This window comes from Equus caballus, chromosome 1 (assembly GCF_041296265.1).
Source record: "Equus caballus isolate H_3958 breed thoroughbred chromosome 1, TB-T2T, whole genome shotgun sequence".
NCBI lineage: Eukaryota > Metazoa > Chordata > Mammalia > Perissodactyla > Equidae > Equus > Equus caballus.
The window spans coordinates 104,102,246-104,122,220 of NC_091684.1; the positions used below are offsets into that span (position 1 = coordinate 104,102,246).

The window sequence follows — 19,975 nt, forward strand, 5'->3', positions numbered from 1 at the left end:
CTTTCTATCCTCCCACCCTCCACTATTCTTCCCATTCTTTGGAAAAATGCATCTCTCCTACTCCGTGATGCCCTGAGCTCCAGGACAGGAATTTGAATCTGGAGCGGAGGGAGACCCACTGGAATAAATAGCTGGTTGATGTTGATCTGCCAACAGCAGCAGCTTCTGGGAGGCAAGTTCTGGAGCTGCCCTGGCTCCCACCCATCTCAACACCAATTGTTCAGCTATTCCTTTGGTTCTGTGAGCTACTCCAACATCCTTCCTATGAACCTTTTCTCCTTGCTTAAGTTGGTCCAAGTCCATTTCTGTTGCTCAAAACCTAAGAAACCCAATGGAAAGAGTCTCTTTTGAGACCACCTCAAACATCTTTACCTCCCAATAGCTGTCAGCTTAGGGTCTGGCATAAAGTAGATGTTCATTATATGTCTGCTGAATGAATGGATGAATGACCAAATGAATGAACAATATTCCAGCTCTCCGCTCACCAAAGCAATCTGGATATGCAGGCTGGGAGAGCTGGGGGCACACTGGGGCAAGAGGAAAAAGTGGAGAGTCACCTGAGCACAAGAGGAGGTAGAGAAATCAGAAATGTCAAAATGGAGAGGGGCGAATGTCAGGCAAAGAAAGGCCTGGTGGTGGGGTGGGGTGGGAATGAGAAGTCTCTCTGTAGCTTGGGAAGCAGAAAACGGTCAGGGAGTAGCTGAGAGGCAGACGCTGGTTGTCCCCTGGGCTGGTCTTGCTACAGTGGAGGGACCAGAGCCAGCCCCCAGCTCTGCTCTTCCTTCCAGGGTTCCTTCCTTTGCATTCCTCTTCCAAATGAAGGAGAAATTCCAAAGGCCCAAGTCCCCCAGATACACTGCTAAGGGGTAACAGCCATCAGCCCAGCTGTACAAGAAGCACAGACTGTCTGGCTGTGGCCACAGAAAGCTGAGACTGAATGCCGATCCAGGAACCAAAACACGGATTCATTTTTCCAGTGGGCCCAGGGACTGTAGGACACCCTCAGAGAACCTGCCTGGAGAGAGGGGACCCTGACCCCATATACCTACAACCACACCAGATGAGGGCGAGCAGGATACACAGTTGCTGCCTTTATTGCATTCCAAGGGGGAGCAGGCCAGCTCCAGACCCACACATCCCAGGCCTCAAGGAGGGGCTCTCAGGAAGGACCCAGGGTGCTAGGCCAAGCACAGCAATTCCTTGGGAGCCCATATATGAGGCCCCAGAGCTGGAGCCTCAGGATCAAGAGCTAATGGTTGAAGGCAGGGTCCTAATTCCCAGGCACAGATACCCCTCTGCCCCAGTGTGTGGATAGATGGCATCCTTCCTAGAACTCCCATGCATACTCTCCCATGGAGAAGAGCCACAGCCCTCCATCCCTGGTCAAGGGGGGATGTGAAATTCACTGTGACCCTACCTCCTTCCAGTATGGAGCACAAGGTCCCTCAAAGTCAACATCTTCCCTCTGACCATATCTGCTGACACAACCCTCATGCCAGCTCTCATCTCATGGGCAGAGGGCCTGGGAGAAGTAGTGGAAGAATGTACTAGGGCGGACAGAGAGGACAGAGGGTCTGCTCCTCACCTGGGTATGGTGGGTAGGGTGCAGAGTCAGTAGGGAAGCCCTTGGGCGAGGGGACAAGCAGAGAGTCTGTGAAGGTCAGGCAGCACGCTGGGGTTGGGCTAAAGCCAGGGATGGGGGGTGGAGGTAGGGGACGGGGTGCAAGGGAGCATGGGAAGCAGGTGAGTGAGTGCCTGAGTGATGAGGGGAGGAAGAGCATGAACACACGTCACCAAAGACCACTGCACAAGGACAGGACAGGCTCTGGAAGGGCCCCGGGCCCCATGTGGGCTGAGGGGCAGATTAGTGGCAGGGTAAGCTGGGATGAATGAGGCAAAGTAGCTGGAAGAGAAGACACCCTGAGAGTCAGCAGGCCAGACACAGCAGAGGAGGTCTGGAGCCCTGAGGACAGGGAGACATCAGGGCCAAGCAGAGGGAAGAGGGTAACTGCTGGCCTGCAGGCCCCCCGAGGACAACGTTCACGGCAGGGTCAGGCTGGGGCAAGGGGTTGGGGTGCAGAACTCATGCAGAGGACTCAGGGGAGCCTCCAGCAGTGGCGAGTGTAAACTTCAAGGAGGGCCTAGGCCTCCAGGCACTTGGAGGTGGGGCCTGGGAGCCCTGGGTGATGATGGCACCAGGAGAGGCCACTGGGCTGTCTGCCACGCACCAAAGCCATCTGATGAGGAGCTGACTGAGGAGAGGCTGCTCAGCGAGGCCCCCAAGTAGTACCTCTTCAGTGCGCCTTCTCCGGTTAGTTCTGTATTGGGAAAGTCTCCATCGGTTCGAACTGCTTCCTTGTTGGTCTGCTGCTGGGTGGAGGCCCCCAGCCTCCGGTGGGGGCTACCGCATGCCCTGGGCCTTGGAGCCCCTCTCTTGGATGAGAGGTGGTCCCAATAATTGGGTGGCGACTGCCTCTGAGGCCTGAGCGGTGGCCTTGGAGCTTGGGGCACTCTTCCGGGTGCCCTGGGGACTGGGGGGGCCTTTCTTCTGGGTCTGAGGACTCAGCTGGGGGCCTTTCCTGCCGGCAGATGGACTCTTGGAACCTTTGGCCTTGGCTTGGGGATGGGCAGCCTCAGGGCCCTTGAGGGGTTTTAGCCCCAGCATCTCACAGAAGGTGTTACACTGGTGGGAGGAGGCAAACTGGTCCAGCAGGGCAGGGAAGCAGCTCTCCTTGAGGCCTTGGTATCTGCAGTCAAACAGTAAGAGCCACGTGAAAGTCCCACCCAAGGGGAGAGTCCTTGGGGGCTGACTTTGGGATGGCCATGGCCAGGGTGTTGTGCCCAAGGTCCATCCTACCCTACCTGGGGGTGCTGGGGAGTCTACTTGGGTACTACCTCAGGTGGAGGCACCAAAGACTTCAACTCTAACTTCAGGTTCATCACACCCTGGCTCATGGAATTCATCAAGTGGGACATTAACTGGTGTGAGGATGATCTGACTTTTTAATATAAAGTACAGCAGACTCCAGGTCAGCCCTGTAGTCACAGGGCCCGTGCTCATCTGCATCGTGATGAGCTTTCTCAAGTGAGAAGGAAGAGGAGCAGGTGCATGGAGTGCCCAGGATCGCAGGTGATCCTGTGTGTGGGCGTCAATAGCTGCTGGTCCAGACCTGGGGTCAGAGGGTCAGTGGCCCCTGGGTTGTTACTACATGGCCATGGGTGCAACTGGGACCATTTGGCCACAGGTCCAGCACCTCATGGATGGAGACCAGCAGAACTTTGACATTTTATGCCCCGAGAAGACTCTCCGAGGGCATTCTGTCCCCGAGAACCACTCACCCTCGCAGTTTGGTAGCTATCTGCACATCAGTCATCTTCCAGTCAACCCCTGAAAAGAAAGAAAGTGGGGAGTCGATGGCAGCCTGGGCTGGCGCTAGGGCCCCCATGTCTCCCAGGTGGGTATCACTTTAGATGGAAACCTACCAGGTTTCAGGGCACATCAACAGGTACCTCTCACTGGGTCATCACGACTGGCCTGACTCTCAGGCAGGTATCTCTGTATCATTAGCAGTAATAACATTCCCATTTTTACAAGTAAGGAGATAGGCTCAGAGTTAAGTGACTGGAGCAAAGTCACATTTATTCATTCATTTTATACCTGAGCACTGACTGTGTGCAATGGCCACTGTAAGTCAGTAAAAGCTCAGTTTTGCTTACTCCCAGATCCAAAACTCTTCCAGCTGTGCAATCCTGCTTCTACTGGAGGAGATTAGCTCACAAACTGGGCTGGCCTCTGGCTTTGAGCTAAAACTTCCTCCTTCCTTTTAACAGATTAGCCTAGCTGGGCAAGAGAGAGAAGGTGGGAATGGTAAGGTAAATCAGGGCTGGACCAGCAGAAATGTAACACTGGATGACACTGGCTTCTGTGCACTCATGAAGGCAGCAAGCAAGCACTCCAGGAAGCCAAGGTGGTCTTCTAGGTTAAGACAGCTTTGGAAAGATAGAGCCAGGCAAAACGGTGATGGAGGAAAAGTCTCTCCACTCTGGCCAGTCCATTCCAGCATCTTGCATGCAGCGTTAGACTTGTGGCCCTCTTTCCCCATCTTCAGACTGTCCAGTCACATTGTTCTAGGAACGTGCCCTTCACTAACAGGGCTGAGACCACTGTGTGATCTTGGCAAGTCACCATCTCTAATCTTCAACTGTGAAAAGGGATAATATTGCCCACCTTGCAGGGGTGTTAGGAAGATCACAGTATATGTAGGACTCTCATTTAGTGTCTGAAACACAGTAGTTATGCAACAAATATTAATTTCTTTGTCCTTTCTCTTTCAGCATGTATCACATTCCATTTTGCATTATAATAATGGTGATCCTTTATACTTGCACAGAATTTTAGTTTGCAGAAGGCTTTCACAAATACAGTCTCATGTCGTCCTCATAACAAGTCTGAGAGATGGGTAGGAGATATTATTATTACTAGGGAGGGAAAGGAAACTGAAGCTCAGAGAGAAGAAATGACCTAACCTGTCTGAGCTTCAGTTTTCTTCTCTGTAAAACAAGACCCAGCCAGAAAACAATGAGACCTAGACTTAAATCGAATTGCTTTGACTGCCAAGTCCTTCTACTATATCAAGTTATCATCATCTCACTGTAGAAATTGGGACACCTATCACAGCTTCTTGAGGACAATGACTATTCCTAATTCACCTTTTTATCTTTCCAATATTTAGTAAGGGTAAATTTACAAGTTAACAAATAGAGTGACCGATAAATGGCTTAATGATGGAGTTATATATACAACATTTACTAGGCAGTTTAGCCCCCATGAAAAGCACATTTGAGCCAGTTTTCTATCTCTGGCCCTTGATTTCCTCATTTATTTACAACAGGGACAAGACGTAATGATGTGTGATATTCCCAGCATTCCTCTACTCCCACTATAGAGAAAATTTTCTCTCTTCCTTGCCCCTGCCCAGTTCTGGTTCAAGAGAGTGGGCCTGGAGAGGACTGGTCAAAGAAGGAAGGATTCATGCTTGCTGGCCTTCCTTTCTTGGCGAGAATCTGAGTGATGGGAGAAATAGCAACAAAGCTAAAAAGAAGCCAGAGAGCAAGTTGGTTTACATGATAAAAAGCTAACAAAGATGGAGGCGCAGGCAGGGAGGGAGGGAGAAAAGGACAATAAAGCCATGTGTGCTAGGAGGGAAATGAGAGTTGGGAAAGTGTGGAGAGTGAGAAAGTCCAGAGCAAAGTGGCAGGGAAGGGAGGAAGGGAGATTTTGAAAAGGTGGTTGTGGGTTTTGAATTAGAGCCCATGTAATGTTCTTTGAAATAAATTCCTTTTTAATTTCAAGTGGAGCCTGGAGTGCATCCCTTTAACTGCAGCTGCAGTTACAGACTAGGCTACATGAGGCCTGGAATGTGTTAGGGTTGCATACAACCTGCTTTACAAGGTTACTGCGAAAAGCAAAGGAGAAGAAATACAAAGTGTGTTGTAGACTAGTCACCGAGCACCACGACGCTGCCCCCTCCGTGTGCTCCCACATCCATGCACACTCGCCCCCTCAGACTCTCATACCTGCCAAATCTGTGACAAGGAAGCTGCCATTTGTCCACAGATACAGCCAGTGCTGGAAGGTCTGGCATTTCTGCATGGCCTCAGAGCTGCTAGGTGCTGCTGGACCCGCAGCACAGCCCCAGTCCCGGGAACAGTAAGACTCCAGAGGCTTGCCCAGGTCCTCCTCCAGGGTGGCATACGGGATGTTGTTTGCAGGCCGGTAGATCAGATACAGTGGGATGATCCTAAACATAGTTTCAGCCTGCAGTGAGCAGGGAGTATGGCCCCAGAAAGCGCCTCCCTCCGTCTCAATTCTATACTCTTGGGTCTAAAAGGAGGGCCCTTCTAAGGACGGAATTCTCAGCCCCGAGACTGAAAGGCAGCAGAAGAGGGGAGCTCCACCCTGAGTCCAAGAAAGGAAACGGAGGCCATTGGCGTCAGGGGGACGTCCCGTCCATCCTCTGAGGTCAGTGCGATTAGAACTGCACAGTGCTTAGACCCCAGGGGGAACCTGTGCTTGGGTGAGGGACCGAGACCAGTGTGTGTCAAACAAAAAGAAACACCTCTAGAGAGGATTCAACCAGACTGTGGCTGAAGGCCAGCCAGACCCCAATATTCAAGAGTCAGAGTTCAGGTCTCAAAACGGAAGCAATTACCATTTATAACTGACTCCTACAAAAACCCGCACTGACTCTGTCTGCCCACCACAGGCGAGTACAGACCAGTCTGCCTAGAAGCTTAGCCTACTCCATCGCCTTCAGAGAGGCCCAGAATTCACTGTGCCTAAACCCTGCCATCACCAAAAACTGGGCTAAGGGATGGGAATTAAAGTGAGTGGGTGGAGACTGAAGACCAGAGCAGAGGCTTTTCCCAAATGGGCAGTGGTCTTTATTTCTAGATTTTTACGGGGCCATTGAGCTGAGCACTGGGTTAGCTGTGGGCCCATTTGCACATGGTCATAATCAGGATGCCCCTGGGAGGCTATGAAATCACTGTTCTTTGCAGAAGCTCAAGTCAACAGGTCTGCACAGGACACGTCCCCCTCCCTGTGCACTTACTCAGGCACTTCCCCAAAGCCTGGTGCAGCCCGGGCTTCAGCCGCAAAGATTTTGCAGTACTCCCGACTCATGTTCTGGATCTTGCACCCCTGTGGATTAAAGAGAACAAAATCTGATCAGCAAGGAAGCCCCCGTGTTCTCTTTCACGCCTGGCTCTAAGTGGGAGGGCCATCCGCTAGAGGACTACAGGGGGCACTCCAGTCCCGGGGCACGTGGGGTTCGCTCCTCCCTTGCTCCCTACTCTGCACTTCATTTTTCTGGTTTGTAAAACAAGAGGCTCTGAACTTGTTTGCAAAGTGGTTTCCAAACTGTGGTTCCGTGAGCCCTAGCGACAGGTGGCAGTGCCCCAGGGGCCATGCTGTGCAGAGCAAGAAAGACACTGAATGGGCAGAGCACAGACCATCCACCTCACCCAGTCACTCCCCTTTTATCTCACATTTACAGCTTCTGTGCAAGATATGTTCGAGGGAGGAGGAAAAGGTTTCTGCTGCAAAAATATAGTTTAAAAACCATGGCTCCGAAGACATAGCCAGGGCCACGTCTCAGGTTCTCCTCAAGGTCCATCCCAGGAGCCTCCTAAGGTTGAGACTGAGATGGCTCCTGCCTCCACAACGGGCTTCCCACCAGGACCCAATGTGGGAAAGGGGAGAAGGTGAGAGCGCAGAAGGATGGGGCAGGGGGATGGGACGTGTACCTGAATGGTGACGTCATAGTTTCTGCCCAAGAGAGAAGTCTCACTGCTGGGTCCAAACATAAGCAGACTGGACACCTTGATGACACACGTGCGGCCTGACTCGAAGATGGGTTCCAGCCCGTAGATGACCTTGGCCTGGGAGGCCTTCCGAAGGCCAAAACCATAGCCACCCCCTTGTAGCTCCTCGCTCACCAGGCGCCCAAACAGCTTGTCCCCCCAGCAGCCAGAGTCAGCCAGACCCTTAGCAAACACCATGGGGGTCATCTCAATCTCTTCTCCAACTGAAGGGGAACAGGAAAAATGCGGAAAACTAGAGGCCTGACTGATGTGGGGTTGGTAGGGTAGGAAAAGGCCAGAACCGTCTCCCACCCTACCACCCTGGTGCACCCACTCTGTCCATTATGCTCTTTGGGTGTATACCCCTACCAGATCGTGAGCTCCTCAGGGTAGAAACTGTGTCTGATACAACCCCTGTCGTTTAACAGTGCTCCAGTGTGCCTATCACATCATAAGGACTGAGTCAGTGTCTGTGGAAGGCAGGGTATTTCTGTGCAAGTAGCAATCAATACAAAATACCAGAATCACTCTGCTTTAGAATTAGTTGTTTTGATCAAATGAATAAATGACTCCGTCTCAACCAACATGTTTGACGGAAACAAAAAGTTTGCAGGACTAATCCAGCAACACTGAGCATCACTCATGCTCAAATTGTGATCACTAAATACCATTTCCCACTAAAAGGAAGCAGAGCTCCCTGGAGAAATGTTTGATTCCAGGTCTAGGCCAGGAAGTGTACCAGGCGTACCGGAAACATCTTGTCAGACCAGAAAGCGAAGAAGCTATCAAAAATGACCAGAGGCTTGTCAAAAGGACACAGGAGCCCACCTTCTGAAGGAGCTTCCATTGGCCAAAATCAGACAATCTTATCAACAAAAGAATAATTTCTGCAATGTAATGAATGTATCAAATATGTCAAAAACCCTTATGTTCATAATTGCAATTGACAAACACCCTCCCCCCAAAAAACCCCCACTAACCTCACCAGTAACCTTTGGAGGGTGCTAGGGCACCAACTCAGGGTAACCAAACAACCATTTCTTCTTTACAGAAAAACTAATGAATGAAGAAGACACGATAGAACTAAAATACTCCATATTGCAAATCCTAATGAAAGAATGGATTTGGGCAATAATCAGGGACTGCCAAAACCCCTAGAAAACAACAAGGGTTGTCTCAGATACAGTTTTTCAGCTTTGAAAAGGGATGGATCAGACAGAAAACACCTGAGTGAACCCAGTGATCAATCTTAACATTAGTAAAACAATCAGACATTATGTACCTCCAGATCGGATGCAAAAGGAAATACACAGCATGCCTGTGAAGCATTCTTGCCTGTGCCACCCCCCGCAAAATGCACCTGAATCTGACTAAGCCTCTTGATCTGACTACCAGTTTAGAAGAAGTACATAAATGGAAGAACATGTTAAATGTTGACGTAATCAACAAAACCTAGACTGTAAGAAATTCTACACAAGTGATTTCAACCAATAAATGACAAGGAGGAAAAACAAATCAAGGAAGAAGTATTCTCTATTAGAGAGATGTATGAAATATATCAGCCAAAAGCAATCAGCACCTCCTAATTCGAATAAACCAACACTTTATTGGGCAAGTGGGGGAATCTGATGATATTAAAGAACCATTACTAACTTTCTAGGTGTGAGGTTATATTTGATATTGATTAAATTCGATTTGATAACTGAACAATAGGCACTAGCTGAATGAATAAGTGATTGAATGAGTGAAGGAAGGAAGGAATTAATGCATTGGTTGGCAGACAAAGTTCTAGAAGTCCGTCCATCACCAGTTGCCTCCATAGCCCAAAGCCTCTGTGTGTCTCTCTCAGGAGCAGTACAGACCCTCAAATGTTTGGGCCTTTAAAATGCTTATCAAACTGGGGAATGTCACAATCTCCAGGGAGCCTACTGAGAATGCCATTTTTCTAGGTCCTTCCCCAGTAACGGTGATTAAGGATTTCAGTAGTAGGGCCCAAGAAACTACATTTTTAGCAGGCTCCCCATATGAGTCTAATACAGGGGTCCACAGACCATGGGAGAAACTCTGGAAGGCAGCTGGCAGGATAAGAGGAGCCCTGGTGGCGGGTCCTGCCCTTGATCAGGGGCTCTGACGCGAGCAAAGGGCACAAGGCTGAATTAACTCGCTGTGGAATGGCGCCCCTTGGCCACTTCTTCCCCCACAACCTTCTGAAAGAGCAGTTCTCCTCCAGCCTCCTCCCCAAGCTGTATCCTAAACCAGGAGGCAAAGGGCAGCTGAATGTGGGGGTTAACATAGCATCTGGAACAGATTCCAAGTCCTTCAAGAAGGTCTTCCCTGCAGGGGGCAGAGGCAGGGACAAAGGCCCACCCGCCCCTCCCCCCCAGGAGCACCGTACCTTCACCTTCTTCTCTGGAGATGAATCCTGACAGCACTATGTGGAGAAAAAGAAGAGAAAGCAGCTGCCCTCAGGCTGGCCTGCCCTGAGATCACCATCTCTGCGAAGATGAGCACTGCCCTCACTCAGGAGCCAGGCGGGGCAGAGAACTGGGGGGGACACACTCACCCTCGGGGCTGAGGCAGAAGTCCGTGGAGGCCGAGCCGTGCTCGTTGTGGATGGTGCATCGATACATGCCACAGTCTACGGGGGATGCCTGCACGATGGCCAAGGCCGCCGGCCCCTCATCCCCTGCACTGCAGAGAGTGGAGAGCCCTCCTGTGAGGGCCATCACCATGGCACAGCCCGGGGACTGACAGCGGTCCTGAGGCTCCTCAGACGCGGCTCTCAGAGGCTGCCGTGAACCCTGGCTCTGAGAGCTCGGGGGCAGGTGGCGAGAGGTGCCGTGGTTAAGAGCTGGTCCTGGACCACACAGGTCTGGTTTACGTCCAGACACTCACTAGCTGTGTGACTTTGGGCAAGTGACTTAATGCCTCTTAGCCTCAATTTTCTCCTCTCTACTATGGGAATACTAGACTCTCCCTCTTGGCTTACTGGGAGGACTAAATGAGGCGCTGGATCCACAGCCGGACAATGGCCAACGTTATCATGGCTGTCATTAGGGAGTCAGGCCAGGCAGAGGTGGGGTCCAGCTGGCTTACCTCCTGCCCACCTCGCCCACTGGGCACTGATCCTTGGCCCATGTCAAGACTGAGTCACTAAGAATGTTGAAAAACTGGCACCAGAGCTTCAGGCTGCCCGAGGCATCAGGAAACTGCTCCACCCGAATCTTCCGGATCACCTGTGGGGCTGGGAGCAGGGGCCCAGGTAAGAGGGACAAGCCACTCCCCCTCCATCCTGCACCCTCTCTGGCCCTACCCTTGCTTCCCTGGGTGTCCTTGGTGAACAGGCGGAGAGAAAACAGGATTCAAGTCTTCACACAAACCCACTACTTCACGGCCCCCAGCTGCGTGCCACCTGTATCTCTGCGGCTTTTGTCCTGACTCCAGAGCACACATCTTAGCTAGAAAGAACCCACTACTGTACCATGCCCAGGCCAAAGAGCCTCAGCGAGCTAAGGACACAGACAGCAGCTGAGAGGAACTCGCTCATTGTAGGACCCCCCGCCGCCGCGCTCTGGGAGCCTGCCTTTGAATCCTCCGCCTACCTCTCTGCACACGTGGGAAGAGTCTGCAAAGAGGGGATTCCAGTGGTGATGCTGAGGACAGAGCGACAATGCCACCGAAACCGGGCCCTTTGCTATGCACTTGATTTACTCTATCCCATTCAACCCTCACAATGTTACGAAGTCGGTACTATTACCAACTCCAAGTGGCAGAGCCAGGGCGAGAGCCAGGCCTGATTCCAAAGCCTGTGCGACCATGACCTGAGAACACCTCTGGAAGGCACTCTGTGAAGGCCTTGCAGACCTGCGTTACCCCAGCGGCTGCAGCAGAGTCCTCTTCCGAGCAGCCCTCCCCACCGCTCACCTTTGAGCAGATCTTTGGCTTTCCTCTGCTTGGCCGGAGAATCTTGCTTGCCTTCGTCCAGGACCGGCTCTGCATCCGGACCGCTGGCCTTGGGGCTGGAGCCCAGGTCTGCTGCAGCCGGCTCCTCCTCTGCCCGCGGCACCTCCAGCAGGCCTGCCTTTCTGCCCTGGGTCGGGGAGCGTTTCTCCCGCCCTGGAGTCCCCGGGGACCCAGGTGCAAGGCCCTTCCTGGGCCCCCGGGGGGAAACCGTGGGGCTCTCCCTTTCTTCAGGCTTGGCTGCCTCCCCGTCTCCTGCTGCTCTGATCTTAGGGAGAAATCTCTTCCTCCGGGCCCCCAGAGCCAGTTCCTCAGGGGTGGCTGCGGGGAGACTTGTCAGAGCCTCCCCGGGGACCTCCTCCTCCTGGAAGGCTTCCTGGGCTCTGCTCTCTGCTGAAAGAGGGCCCTGCCCGGAGGCTGCCTGCCTCCCCGCCTCCCCCAGCAAACCACCCATGCTGCTCTCTTGGGAGGTCCCCAGAAGGCCAGGCCCCTCAAGAGAAGCCTCTCCCTCACCCTCACTGGATCCTTCTGAGGCCAGCCCAGGGCCCTCCTCCTCGCCTACCACGATGGAGGGGACGGTGAGGAGACTGGGGCCAGGGCCCCGGGCGGCAGCCAGGGCCTGACGGCCAGCCTGCACCTCGCGGTCTAGGAGACCGGTGAGGCGGCGGGAGGTGCAGGGGCTCAGCAGCAGGGTCTGCGCACTCTGCACCAGATGGTTGTTCTCCACGCGCTCCAGGATGCGCCTCGACGTCCGGGGACTCAGACCGGCCACTTCCACCGTGGGGACCAGAGTGGAGGAGGGCGCCAGACCCCCAGTGGCAGCTCCCCCAAGGGGCTCTGTGCCCCCTCCACTCGTCTGTGTGCTGGACAGCTTTAGCAGCAGAAGCAAGTAGTTCTTCAGGGAATCTATGAGGCCAGGGTCACAGCTCCGGGGGCCTGAGGTCCTCCCTTCCACATCTGGAGCCTTGGCGCATGCCCCCTCACTGCTGGCTGCCGTGGTTTCTGGTGAGTGACTCTGGGTGGGGGCCCCCTGCCCCAGGTGCAGTTGGGGAGCAGAACTCAGCAAGTCCTGGTCCCCAGAGGGCAGGAAGGCAGCCGCCCTCAGGTGCTGAGAAGTTGGGATGCTGGGCAGCCCCTCCTCTGAGCTTTTGGTCAGGCCAGTGTCAGGAGGAGAGGGCAGAGTGGACACCTCTGGGCTCAGCCCAGCTGGAGGACAGCCCCCCAGATCCACAGACAGCACTTCCCCCAGCTGCTCCTCCTTGGGGCGCTGGAACAGGCCGTTCTCCAGCTCATCCTTGACTGGACCTGACCACTCCAGCCCTTGACATCTCTCTCCTCCCATCTGCTCCAAAGCACCCTCAGGAGTCAGCTGTGCCCGGAGTGTGAGGCCTCCTGCCAGGGGGCCCACCACAGTCTCCTTGTGATTCCCAGAGCCTCTTATTGCTGCTTCCTCAGATCTGAGCAGGAAACCAGGTTTTTCCGGGACAAAGTCTCCTTCTGGAGTCTGCTCAAAACATTCAATAATCTGAGGAGACCTAGGACCCTCTGAAGGGAGCTCAGGGGCTCTGAATTGGGGCCTGAGGCTGGTTCTGGACTGCTTCTCTGACCGACCTTTCATGCCTGTGGGTACGCTCCCCTCTGACTGTGCCCCCTTGTCTTCCTGTATCCTGCCACCTTCCTCTGTCCTCTCATCTGCCTGCATCCTTTCCACCTGTGTCTCCACCCTTCCCTGTGCCACCATATCCACCCAGGAACTCCTGTCTGACTCTGGCCTCTCACGTTCTCGTGTCACAACGTCCACCTGTGTCTTCCTCTCTGCCTGTGTCCTCTGGGTTGTTTGTGTTCCGTCTCCCTGTGTCCTTCCATCCACCTGCATCTTCCCATCAGCCTCTGTATTCTTCTTGCCTACAGTTTTCCTGTCGGCAGACATTCTCCTGTCCTCCTGGGTTTCTGTATCCATGGGCTCAGTGATGCCCTGACTTCTGGAGGTGCTGCAACCAGCAGAGACTGTATCTGCACTGTTGCTGGCTGACGTGGTAGGAGCCATGGCTGCCTGGGACTCCAGGACCTGAGAACACATGGACAAAAGCAAGAACTTAGCTACAGGTGCCTTAGGATCTCTTTCCAATCTGGCATTCCAGCCTCCTCTGACCTCATCCAGAACGGCCCTGATGGGAACCCTGCCACCTGACTCCTCAGGCCTGACTAAGGGTAAGAAAGCAAAGGACATGTGACAAAGCCTCAAGCCTGCCCACTCTCCCCAACCCCGATCCCAGAATTTAGACCAGGGAATATCCAGAATCCAGGTCTAGCTCTGGCCCTTCCTGCTCTCCTTGAAGAAATCCCGCCTTTCCTGAAAGACCCTGCTCATGTGTTAACCCAACCCTCACCCCTGCCATTCAGAGGACAGTGTTCTCTCCCCAGGGCTTCTGGGCAGTCGATCTGCGCCTCTCTTGTGGCACTAACTGCCCCGTATAGAATTACGGGTGAAATGGGAGAGTGCTGAAGGGTCTCCTGATAACGACCTCCATGGCAGCACCACCGCTAACGTCGAGTGAGGCATCACACGATGCTATCCAAACAGAGGGTTAAAGCAATTATGAATGGTGCCTATGCCAGGAAATCAATGAAACGTAATAATATTACCCTTTTAAACACCCACTATTTGCAAAGCACTATGCTAGGCCCCAACTTATTATATATATATATTACCTCCCTTACCCCTCATAACAATATGAAATAGTTACGAGAGTTATCTCCGTGTTAAGAGATAAGAACACTGATGGCCAAAGAAGGGGTGTGATTCGTCCATTATCAGATAGTAAGTGGTGGAGCTGAGCTCAGAAGCCTGGTGTGTCTAGTTTTAAATCCCACGTTCTTTGCTGTCATTCTACAATGAAACCCATTTAAATATAATTATAGGACTTCCTGTCAAACATAGTGGCATAAGACAGAAATTTGCCTCTTTTCCTCCTGGATATAATCGAAACCAACAAAGTAAACAAGAAACAAACAAAGCAAACTGTTGTTAATAAAACTGGAGGCAAGTAAAACCTACAGTCTCAAAAAAAAATGGGTAGGGGCTGCCAAAAGCAGATAGATGAAACACTGGGAGGTTGAAGAGGAACAAAAGCTGTTTGGGGGAAAAAACAGTGAAACTGCTCAGCAGGCCTCAGAATATGCCAGCAAATCACAGCTCCTAGAAAAAGGGCTCATCCTAAGATGACGAATCCTCAAACTCCACGTATGAAGCTGTAGGATCGTGGCGGAGTGGGTAGAAATCAAGCAGAAGACACATAAGGGAGACGTCCAGCAGAGACAGGGAGCGGGCAGTGGAATAGCTCAGTGGAGCAGATCTCCTCAAACACCAGCAAAAATACACTCCTGAAGAAACCTCCCGAAAATTGCTAAGCTTAGAAAATTGTTTTTGAACATACAAGGGCTTAAGGAATGTTGTTCTCAAGAGCCCTGCTTGAGGAAACTACCAGAGAACAAACTGGCCAACCAAAAGGTGATTAGGGGAACCACAGCAAAAGAACTGATGGTGAGCACTGAAGATGGATTTAACCGTAGAACCAAGACTAAAACCACAGGAGTTTAGAGGGGCAGGTCAGAATGCCAATGTTTTATGCCCTGACGAGGCAGAAACAATAGAACTAGTACAAAAGGGGAAGAGGAATGTGACAAGTGGAGTAAATTCCTTGACTGTATCACTGACACGAGCCAGGAACCAAAGACATTAGTCAAAGCTGAAAAACCAGGTAATGGAAATACAGGATATTTAATTGTACAAACATTTATTTCACTCAGAAATAAAACTTTGGTAGAGAGGAAGAGGAAATATTTTATCATCACTCAGCATAAAAAATTAAAAGACATTGACAAAAGAAAAGATAATTAATGATATTATATGTTTTAAATTATAAATTACTACATACAAATATTACTATGTATCAGAAGAACCACACACAAAACCAAACAGATCACATCATAAAAGACTTTAAAATAGATAGAATTAAACTTTTTAAGTTAAGTATAGAATTTACAGTTACTTTACTGAGTATGAAATTCTGAATGACTAGTATGAATATGGAAACAATAAGAGTTTGATGAATAATCAGGAGCCATCAAATATAAGTCTGACCGATGGCAGAATTTTAACGAAAATGCTCCTCCAACTTCTCTGACAACCAGTAAGATACTAACAGACAAAAACTCCTTGTAGCCGACAAACAGCACTCAGTAATATGTTAGAACTTTCTTTTAACTCCTGGTATTCCAGGATTAGGAAATATTAATGTGGATATGAGATCTATAAATTTACAAAGAAAATGCTGACTTTGCACACAAGACTCACGAGAACAGAACTTCTGACTAAAGCTATCTTCACTCCCCGTCTCCCCAGCCTGATCAGTCCCTGCGTCCCACTGAACCGACTTCCTCAGTATCTCACATCCATTCCCTTCTCTGTCTCCACTGCCGACTACCTAAACCAAGCTGCCAATGCTGACTCTGTCTCGCCTGGACTACTGGAAATCCTCCTCCTCGTTGGTTTCCATGCCTCTTATCCTCACAGCAGCCTAAGTGATCTTTCCAAAACAGATCTGATTGTGACACTCCGGGGCTCAAAAACCTCTCAGTGGCTTATCACTTACGGGATAAAACCAAAGCCCTAGCCTAACAGAGCAGAAAGTTCAAGAACACTCTGTCAGTCAGGGTGCGGGGCAGCAGTCATCGGCACAGCCTCCATGGATGGCAATTCGGGATTATCTAGTAAAACTAAAAATACTTATGCTCTTTGACCCAACAATTCCATTCCTAGGAATTTATCCTATAGATATACTTTCATGTGCAAATAGATTTACATACAAGGATATTCATTGCAGCATAGTTCACAATAGCAAAAGACTAGAAATTACCTAAATTCCATCAACACAGAACTGATCCAATGAATTACAGTACATCCATATTCCAAATAAATAAAATCAATATCCAAGTGAAAAAGCAAGGTGTGGATAGAAGGTATAATACAGTATGCAATCTTTGAGTGGAAAATACACACACACACACACACACATGCACACACACACACATATTGTAAACGCACAGAAAATAGTTCTGGAAGGCTGCCCAGGAAGAGGAACTGGGTGGTGGGGGTGGCGAATTGAGGAAGACAATATTCTCTATATACCTTTTAAAGATTTTACTTTTTTCCTTTTTCTCCCCAAAGCCCCCGGGTACATAGTTGCATATTCTTCGTTGTGGGTCCTTCTGGTTGTGGCATGTGGGACGCTGCCTCAGCGTGATTTGATGAGCAATGCCATGTTCGCGCCCAGGATTTGAACCAACGAAACACTGGCCCGCCTGCAGGGGAGCGCACGAACTTAACCACTCGGCCACGGGGCCAGCCCCTCTATATACCTTTTATACTTTTTAAATTTTACACCATGTGCATATGACGCATACTTAACACAATTCAATTAAAATTGAAAATAAATAAGTAAATAAAACCTTGTGTGACCAGTGAGGCCCATCCTTCAGCAAGGGTCCCAGGTCTATCTCTCCAGGGTCATCTCTTGGGTCCCTCCACCCGACAACACTAACTTACCGTAGTGACTATTGTGCTATTTTATAACCACTTTGTATGTGTTTTTCCTCTGCCGGACATTCTCAGCCTTCTCCTTGCTCATTTAGAGGACTCCTTCTCAACCCTGAAGACCCCACTCAAGTTTCTTCTCTTCTTTGAAGACTTCTGAGTCCCCTTCTCCACCTCCAAAAAATGTTAGTGGCTTCCTACCCTATGCAGCCCTGGCAACTGTACCTACTTCTCCCATTATACCCTCATTCTGTGTGGTAGTTATTTGTTGCAAGCATGTGTCACCTGCTAATCTGTGAACGCTCCCTCTCCAAACAGGGCCCAGCACAGGTCCAGGGTTAGAGTTGGTGCGCAATAACCATATGGTGATTGGTTGATTGAATACTTTCTGTACTCTCCTACAAAGGGTGACCTCTCTAAACTATGGGGGGTGGGAGGGTGTCTGTCTGTCTACATCTGGAACTGTCTGGAGATACGAGAAGGAATGTCATATATTTCTTAAAAATAAAAATTGTGTGAGCAGGGGTGAACCCAGTTGGTTCTCTGTGAGTTTTTTTTCACTACAGAGAACACGAGTAGGTTTAATTTGCCATCCTGTCTTTCCCACAAATTCTCAGAGATTAAGGACCCAGGCTGGTCCACCTTTGCATCCTTCCCAGGCTCAAGCGCGTAGGAGGCTCACAGGAATGAACTAGTGAATGACAAGTACCATGGCTTTAACCTTCTAACGGGGCATAGCCCCAGAGCGCTGGTTTTGGGAGGCAGAGGACAAACCCAGGAGCTTAACAGGGAAGGGGCAGAGCAGTGTCAAGAACTCAAAATCTCCTTCCCCTGAAACCCAGACCCAGGGCTAATACTGAGGCTTCATCATCTTTAAATGTTTGGTAGAATTGCCAGCGAAACCATTTGGCCCTAAAGATTTCTTTTTTGAAAGATTTTTAACTACAAATTCAATTTCTGTTACGGTCAGAGGGTTATTCATCTTATTTCATTTTTGCATGAGTTTCGGTAGTTTGTGGTTTTTAAAGAATTGGTCTGTTTCATCTAAGTTGTTGGATTTCTGTGTATAATTTTTCGTAGTGGTCCTTTATCATCCTTTTAAAGCTTGCAGGGTCTCTAGTGATATCCACTTTCTTTCTTTTTTAAAAAGCTTTATTGAGGTATAATCAACAAACAAAAGTGGCGTACACTCAAGGTGTACAACCTGATGTTTTGACACACCTATAGATTGTGAAATGATTACCACAATCAAGCCCTTTTTTCATTCTTAATACTGGTAATTTGTGTCTTCTCTCCTTTTTTTCTTTGTGAGTCTTGCTAGAAGTCTCTCAATATCATTGATCTTATCAAATAACCATTTTTAGGGTTAATTTATTTTCTCCATAGGTTTTCCATTTTCGAATTTCATTGTTTTCTGCTCTTTCCTTTATTATTTCCTTCCTTCTTCTTGCTTTGGATTTATTTTGCTCTTCCTTTTTCTAGTTTCCCAACATGGGAACTTAGATTATTTATTTCAGGTCTTTCTTCTTTTCTAATACGAACATTTAATGCTATAAATTTTTCTCAATGCATTGATTCAGGAGCATCCAAACTTTTGATATGTTGTATTTTCACTTTCATTCAGTACAAAATATTTTCCAGTTGCCCTTAAGACTTTCCTTTTTGATCCATAAAAGCATGTCATTTAATTTAAAATTGTTCAGAAACTTTCCTATTATCTTTCTGTCATTGATTTCTAGTTCAATTCCATTTTGGTCAGAGTGCATACTTTGTATGATTTCAATTATTTTATATCTGTTAAGGCTTTTTATGACTCAGGATATGATCTCTTTTGGTGAATATTTTTACATGCACTTGAAGAGAATGAGTGTTCTGTTCTTGTTACATGGAATATTCTGTGTGTCTATTAGGTCCAGCCGGTTGATAATACTGTTCAGTTCTTTTCTTTGATTATTTATCTACTAGTTCAATTGATTACTGAGAGAGGAGTGTTAAAGTCTCCTACTATAATTGTTGATTTGTCTGTTCCTCTTTCAGTTCTACCAATTTTTTGCTTCATGTATTTTGAAGCTCTGATGTTAGGGGCAGACATGTTTTCAATTATGTTTTCTTGAATTGACCCTTTTATCATTATGTAATTTGTTATTTTTCCCTGGTAATTTTCTTTGCTCTGGAGTCTACTTTGTCTGATATTAATATGGTGACTCCAGTTTTAAATTGATTAGTGTTTGCGTATTATATATTTTCATTATTTTACTTTTAACCTACCTATATCATTATAGTTGAAGTCAATTTCTTGTAAAAAGCATAGAGTTGGGAATGTTTTTTGATCCATTCTCACAATCTCTGTCTTTTAGTTGGTGTGTTTAGACCACTTATATTTAATATAATTGCTTATATGTTTGGATTAAGGTCAATTATTTTATTTGTTTTCTGTTTGTTCCCTCTATTTTGCCTTCCTGTTTCCCCTTTCCTGTCTTCCTTTAGGTTAATTAAGCATTTTTTAGTATTCTAATTTATATTTTGTGATTTTTACTATATTTGTTTGCATAGTATTTTAATTGTTGCTCTGGGGCTTACAATATACATACTGAACTTCCCACAGTCTACTTAGAATCAATATTTTACCAGTTCAACAGAAATGTAGTAAACCTACCACCACATAGGTCCCTATATCCTCTCTGCCTTTATGTTGTAGTTTTCTTTTTTTCGGTGACGAAAATGGGCCCTGAGCTAACATCTGTTGCCAATCTTCCTCTTTTGCTTGAGGAAGATTGTCACTGAACTAACATCTGTGCCAATCTTCCTCTGTTTTCTATGTTGAACACTGCCCCAGCATGGCTTGATGAGTGGTGTGTAGGTCTGCACGTGGGATCCGAACCAGTGAACCCCAGGCTGCCGAAGTGGAGCACACAAACTTAACTGCTATGCCACCAGGCCACCTCTGTAGTTTTCTTATATATTACATTTACATACATTAAAAACTCCAGCAGACAGGGTTATAATTTGTACTTTTAACCTTCAAACATATTTTAAAGAATTTAAGAGGAAAAG

The 19,975-nt window shown here is 48.8% G+C and overlaps 1 protein-coding gene across 2 annotated transcripts in view; it reads right to left on the reverse strand.

The window, feature by feature from the left end:
- Window positions 1–1,076: 1,076 nt before the first annotated feature.
- The window catches only part of ALPK3 (alpha kinase 3), a 47,579-nt gene continuing 28,680 nt past the window's right edge, over window positions 1,077–19,975 (reverse strand). For both annotated transcript variants that reach the window (XM_070230546.1, XM_023649645.2), the window contains 9 exons: window positions 11,290–13,393; window positions 10,462–10,609; window positions 9,929–10,056; window positions 9,761–9,796; window positions 7,309–7,589; window positions 6,615–6,703; window positions 5,578–5,801; window positions 3,340–3,388; window positions 1,077–2,747 (listed from right to left, as the gene is read on the reverse strand). In XM_070230546.1, the coding sequence (XP_070086647.1) occupies window positions 2,402–2,747; window positions 3,340–3,388; window positions 5,578–5,801; window positions 6,615–6,703; window positions 7,309–7,589; window positions 9,761–9,796; window positions 9,929–10,056; window positions 10,462–10,609; window positions 11,290–13,393 (3,405 nt within the window). In that variant the 3' untranslated portion in view covers window positions 1,077–2,401. The remainder of the gene's footprint in view (window positions 2,748–3,339; window positions 3,389–5,577; window positions 5,802–6,614; window positions 6,704–7,308; window positions 7,590–9,760; window positions 9,797–9,928; window positions 10,057–10,461; window positions 10,610–11,289; window positions 13,394–19,975) is intronic.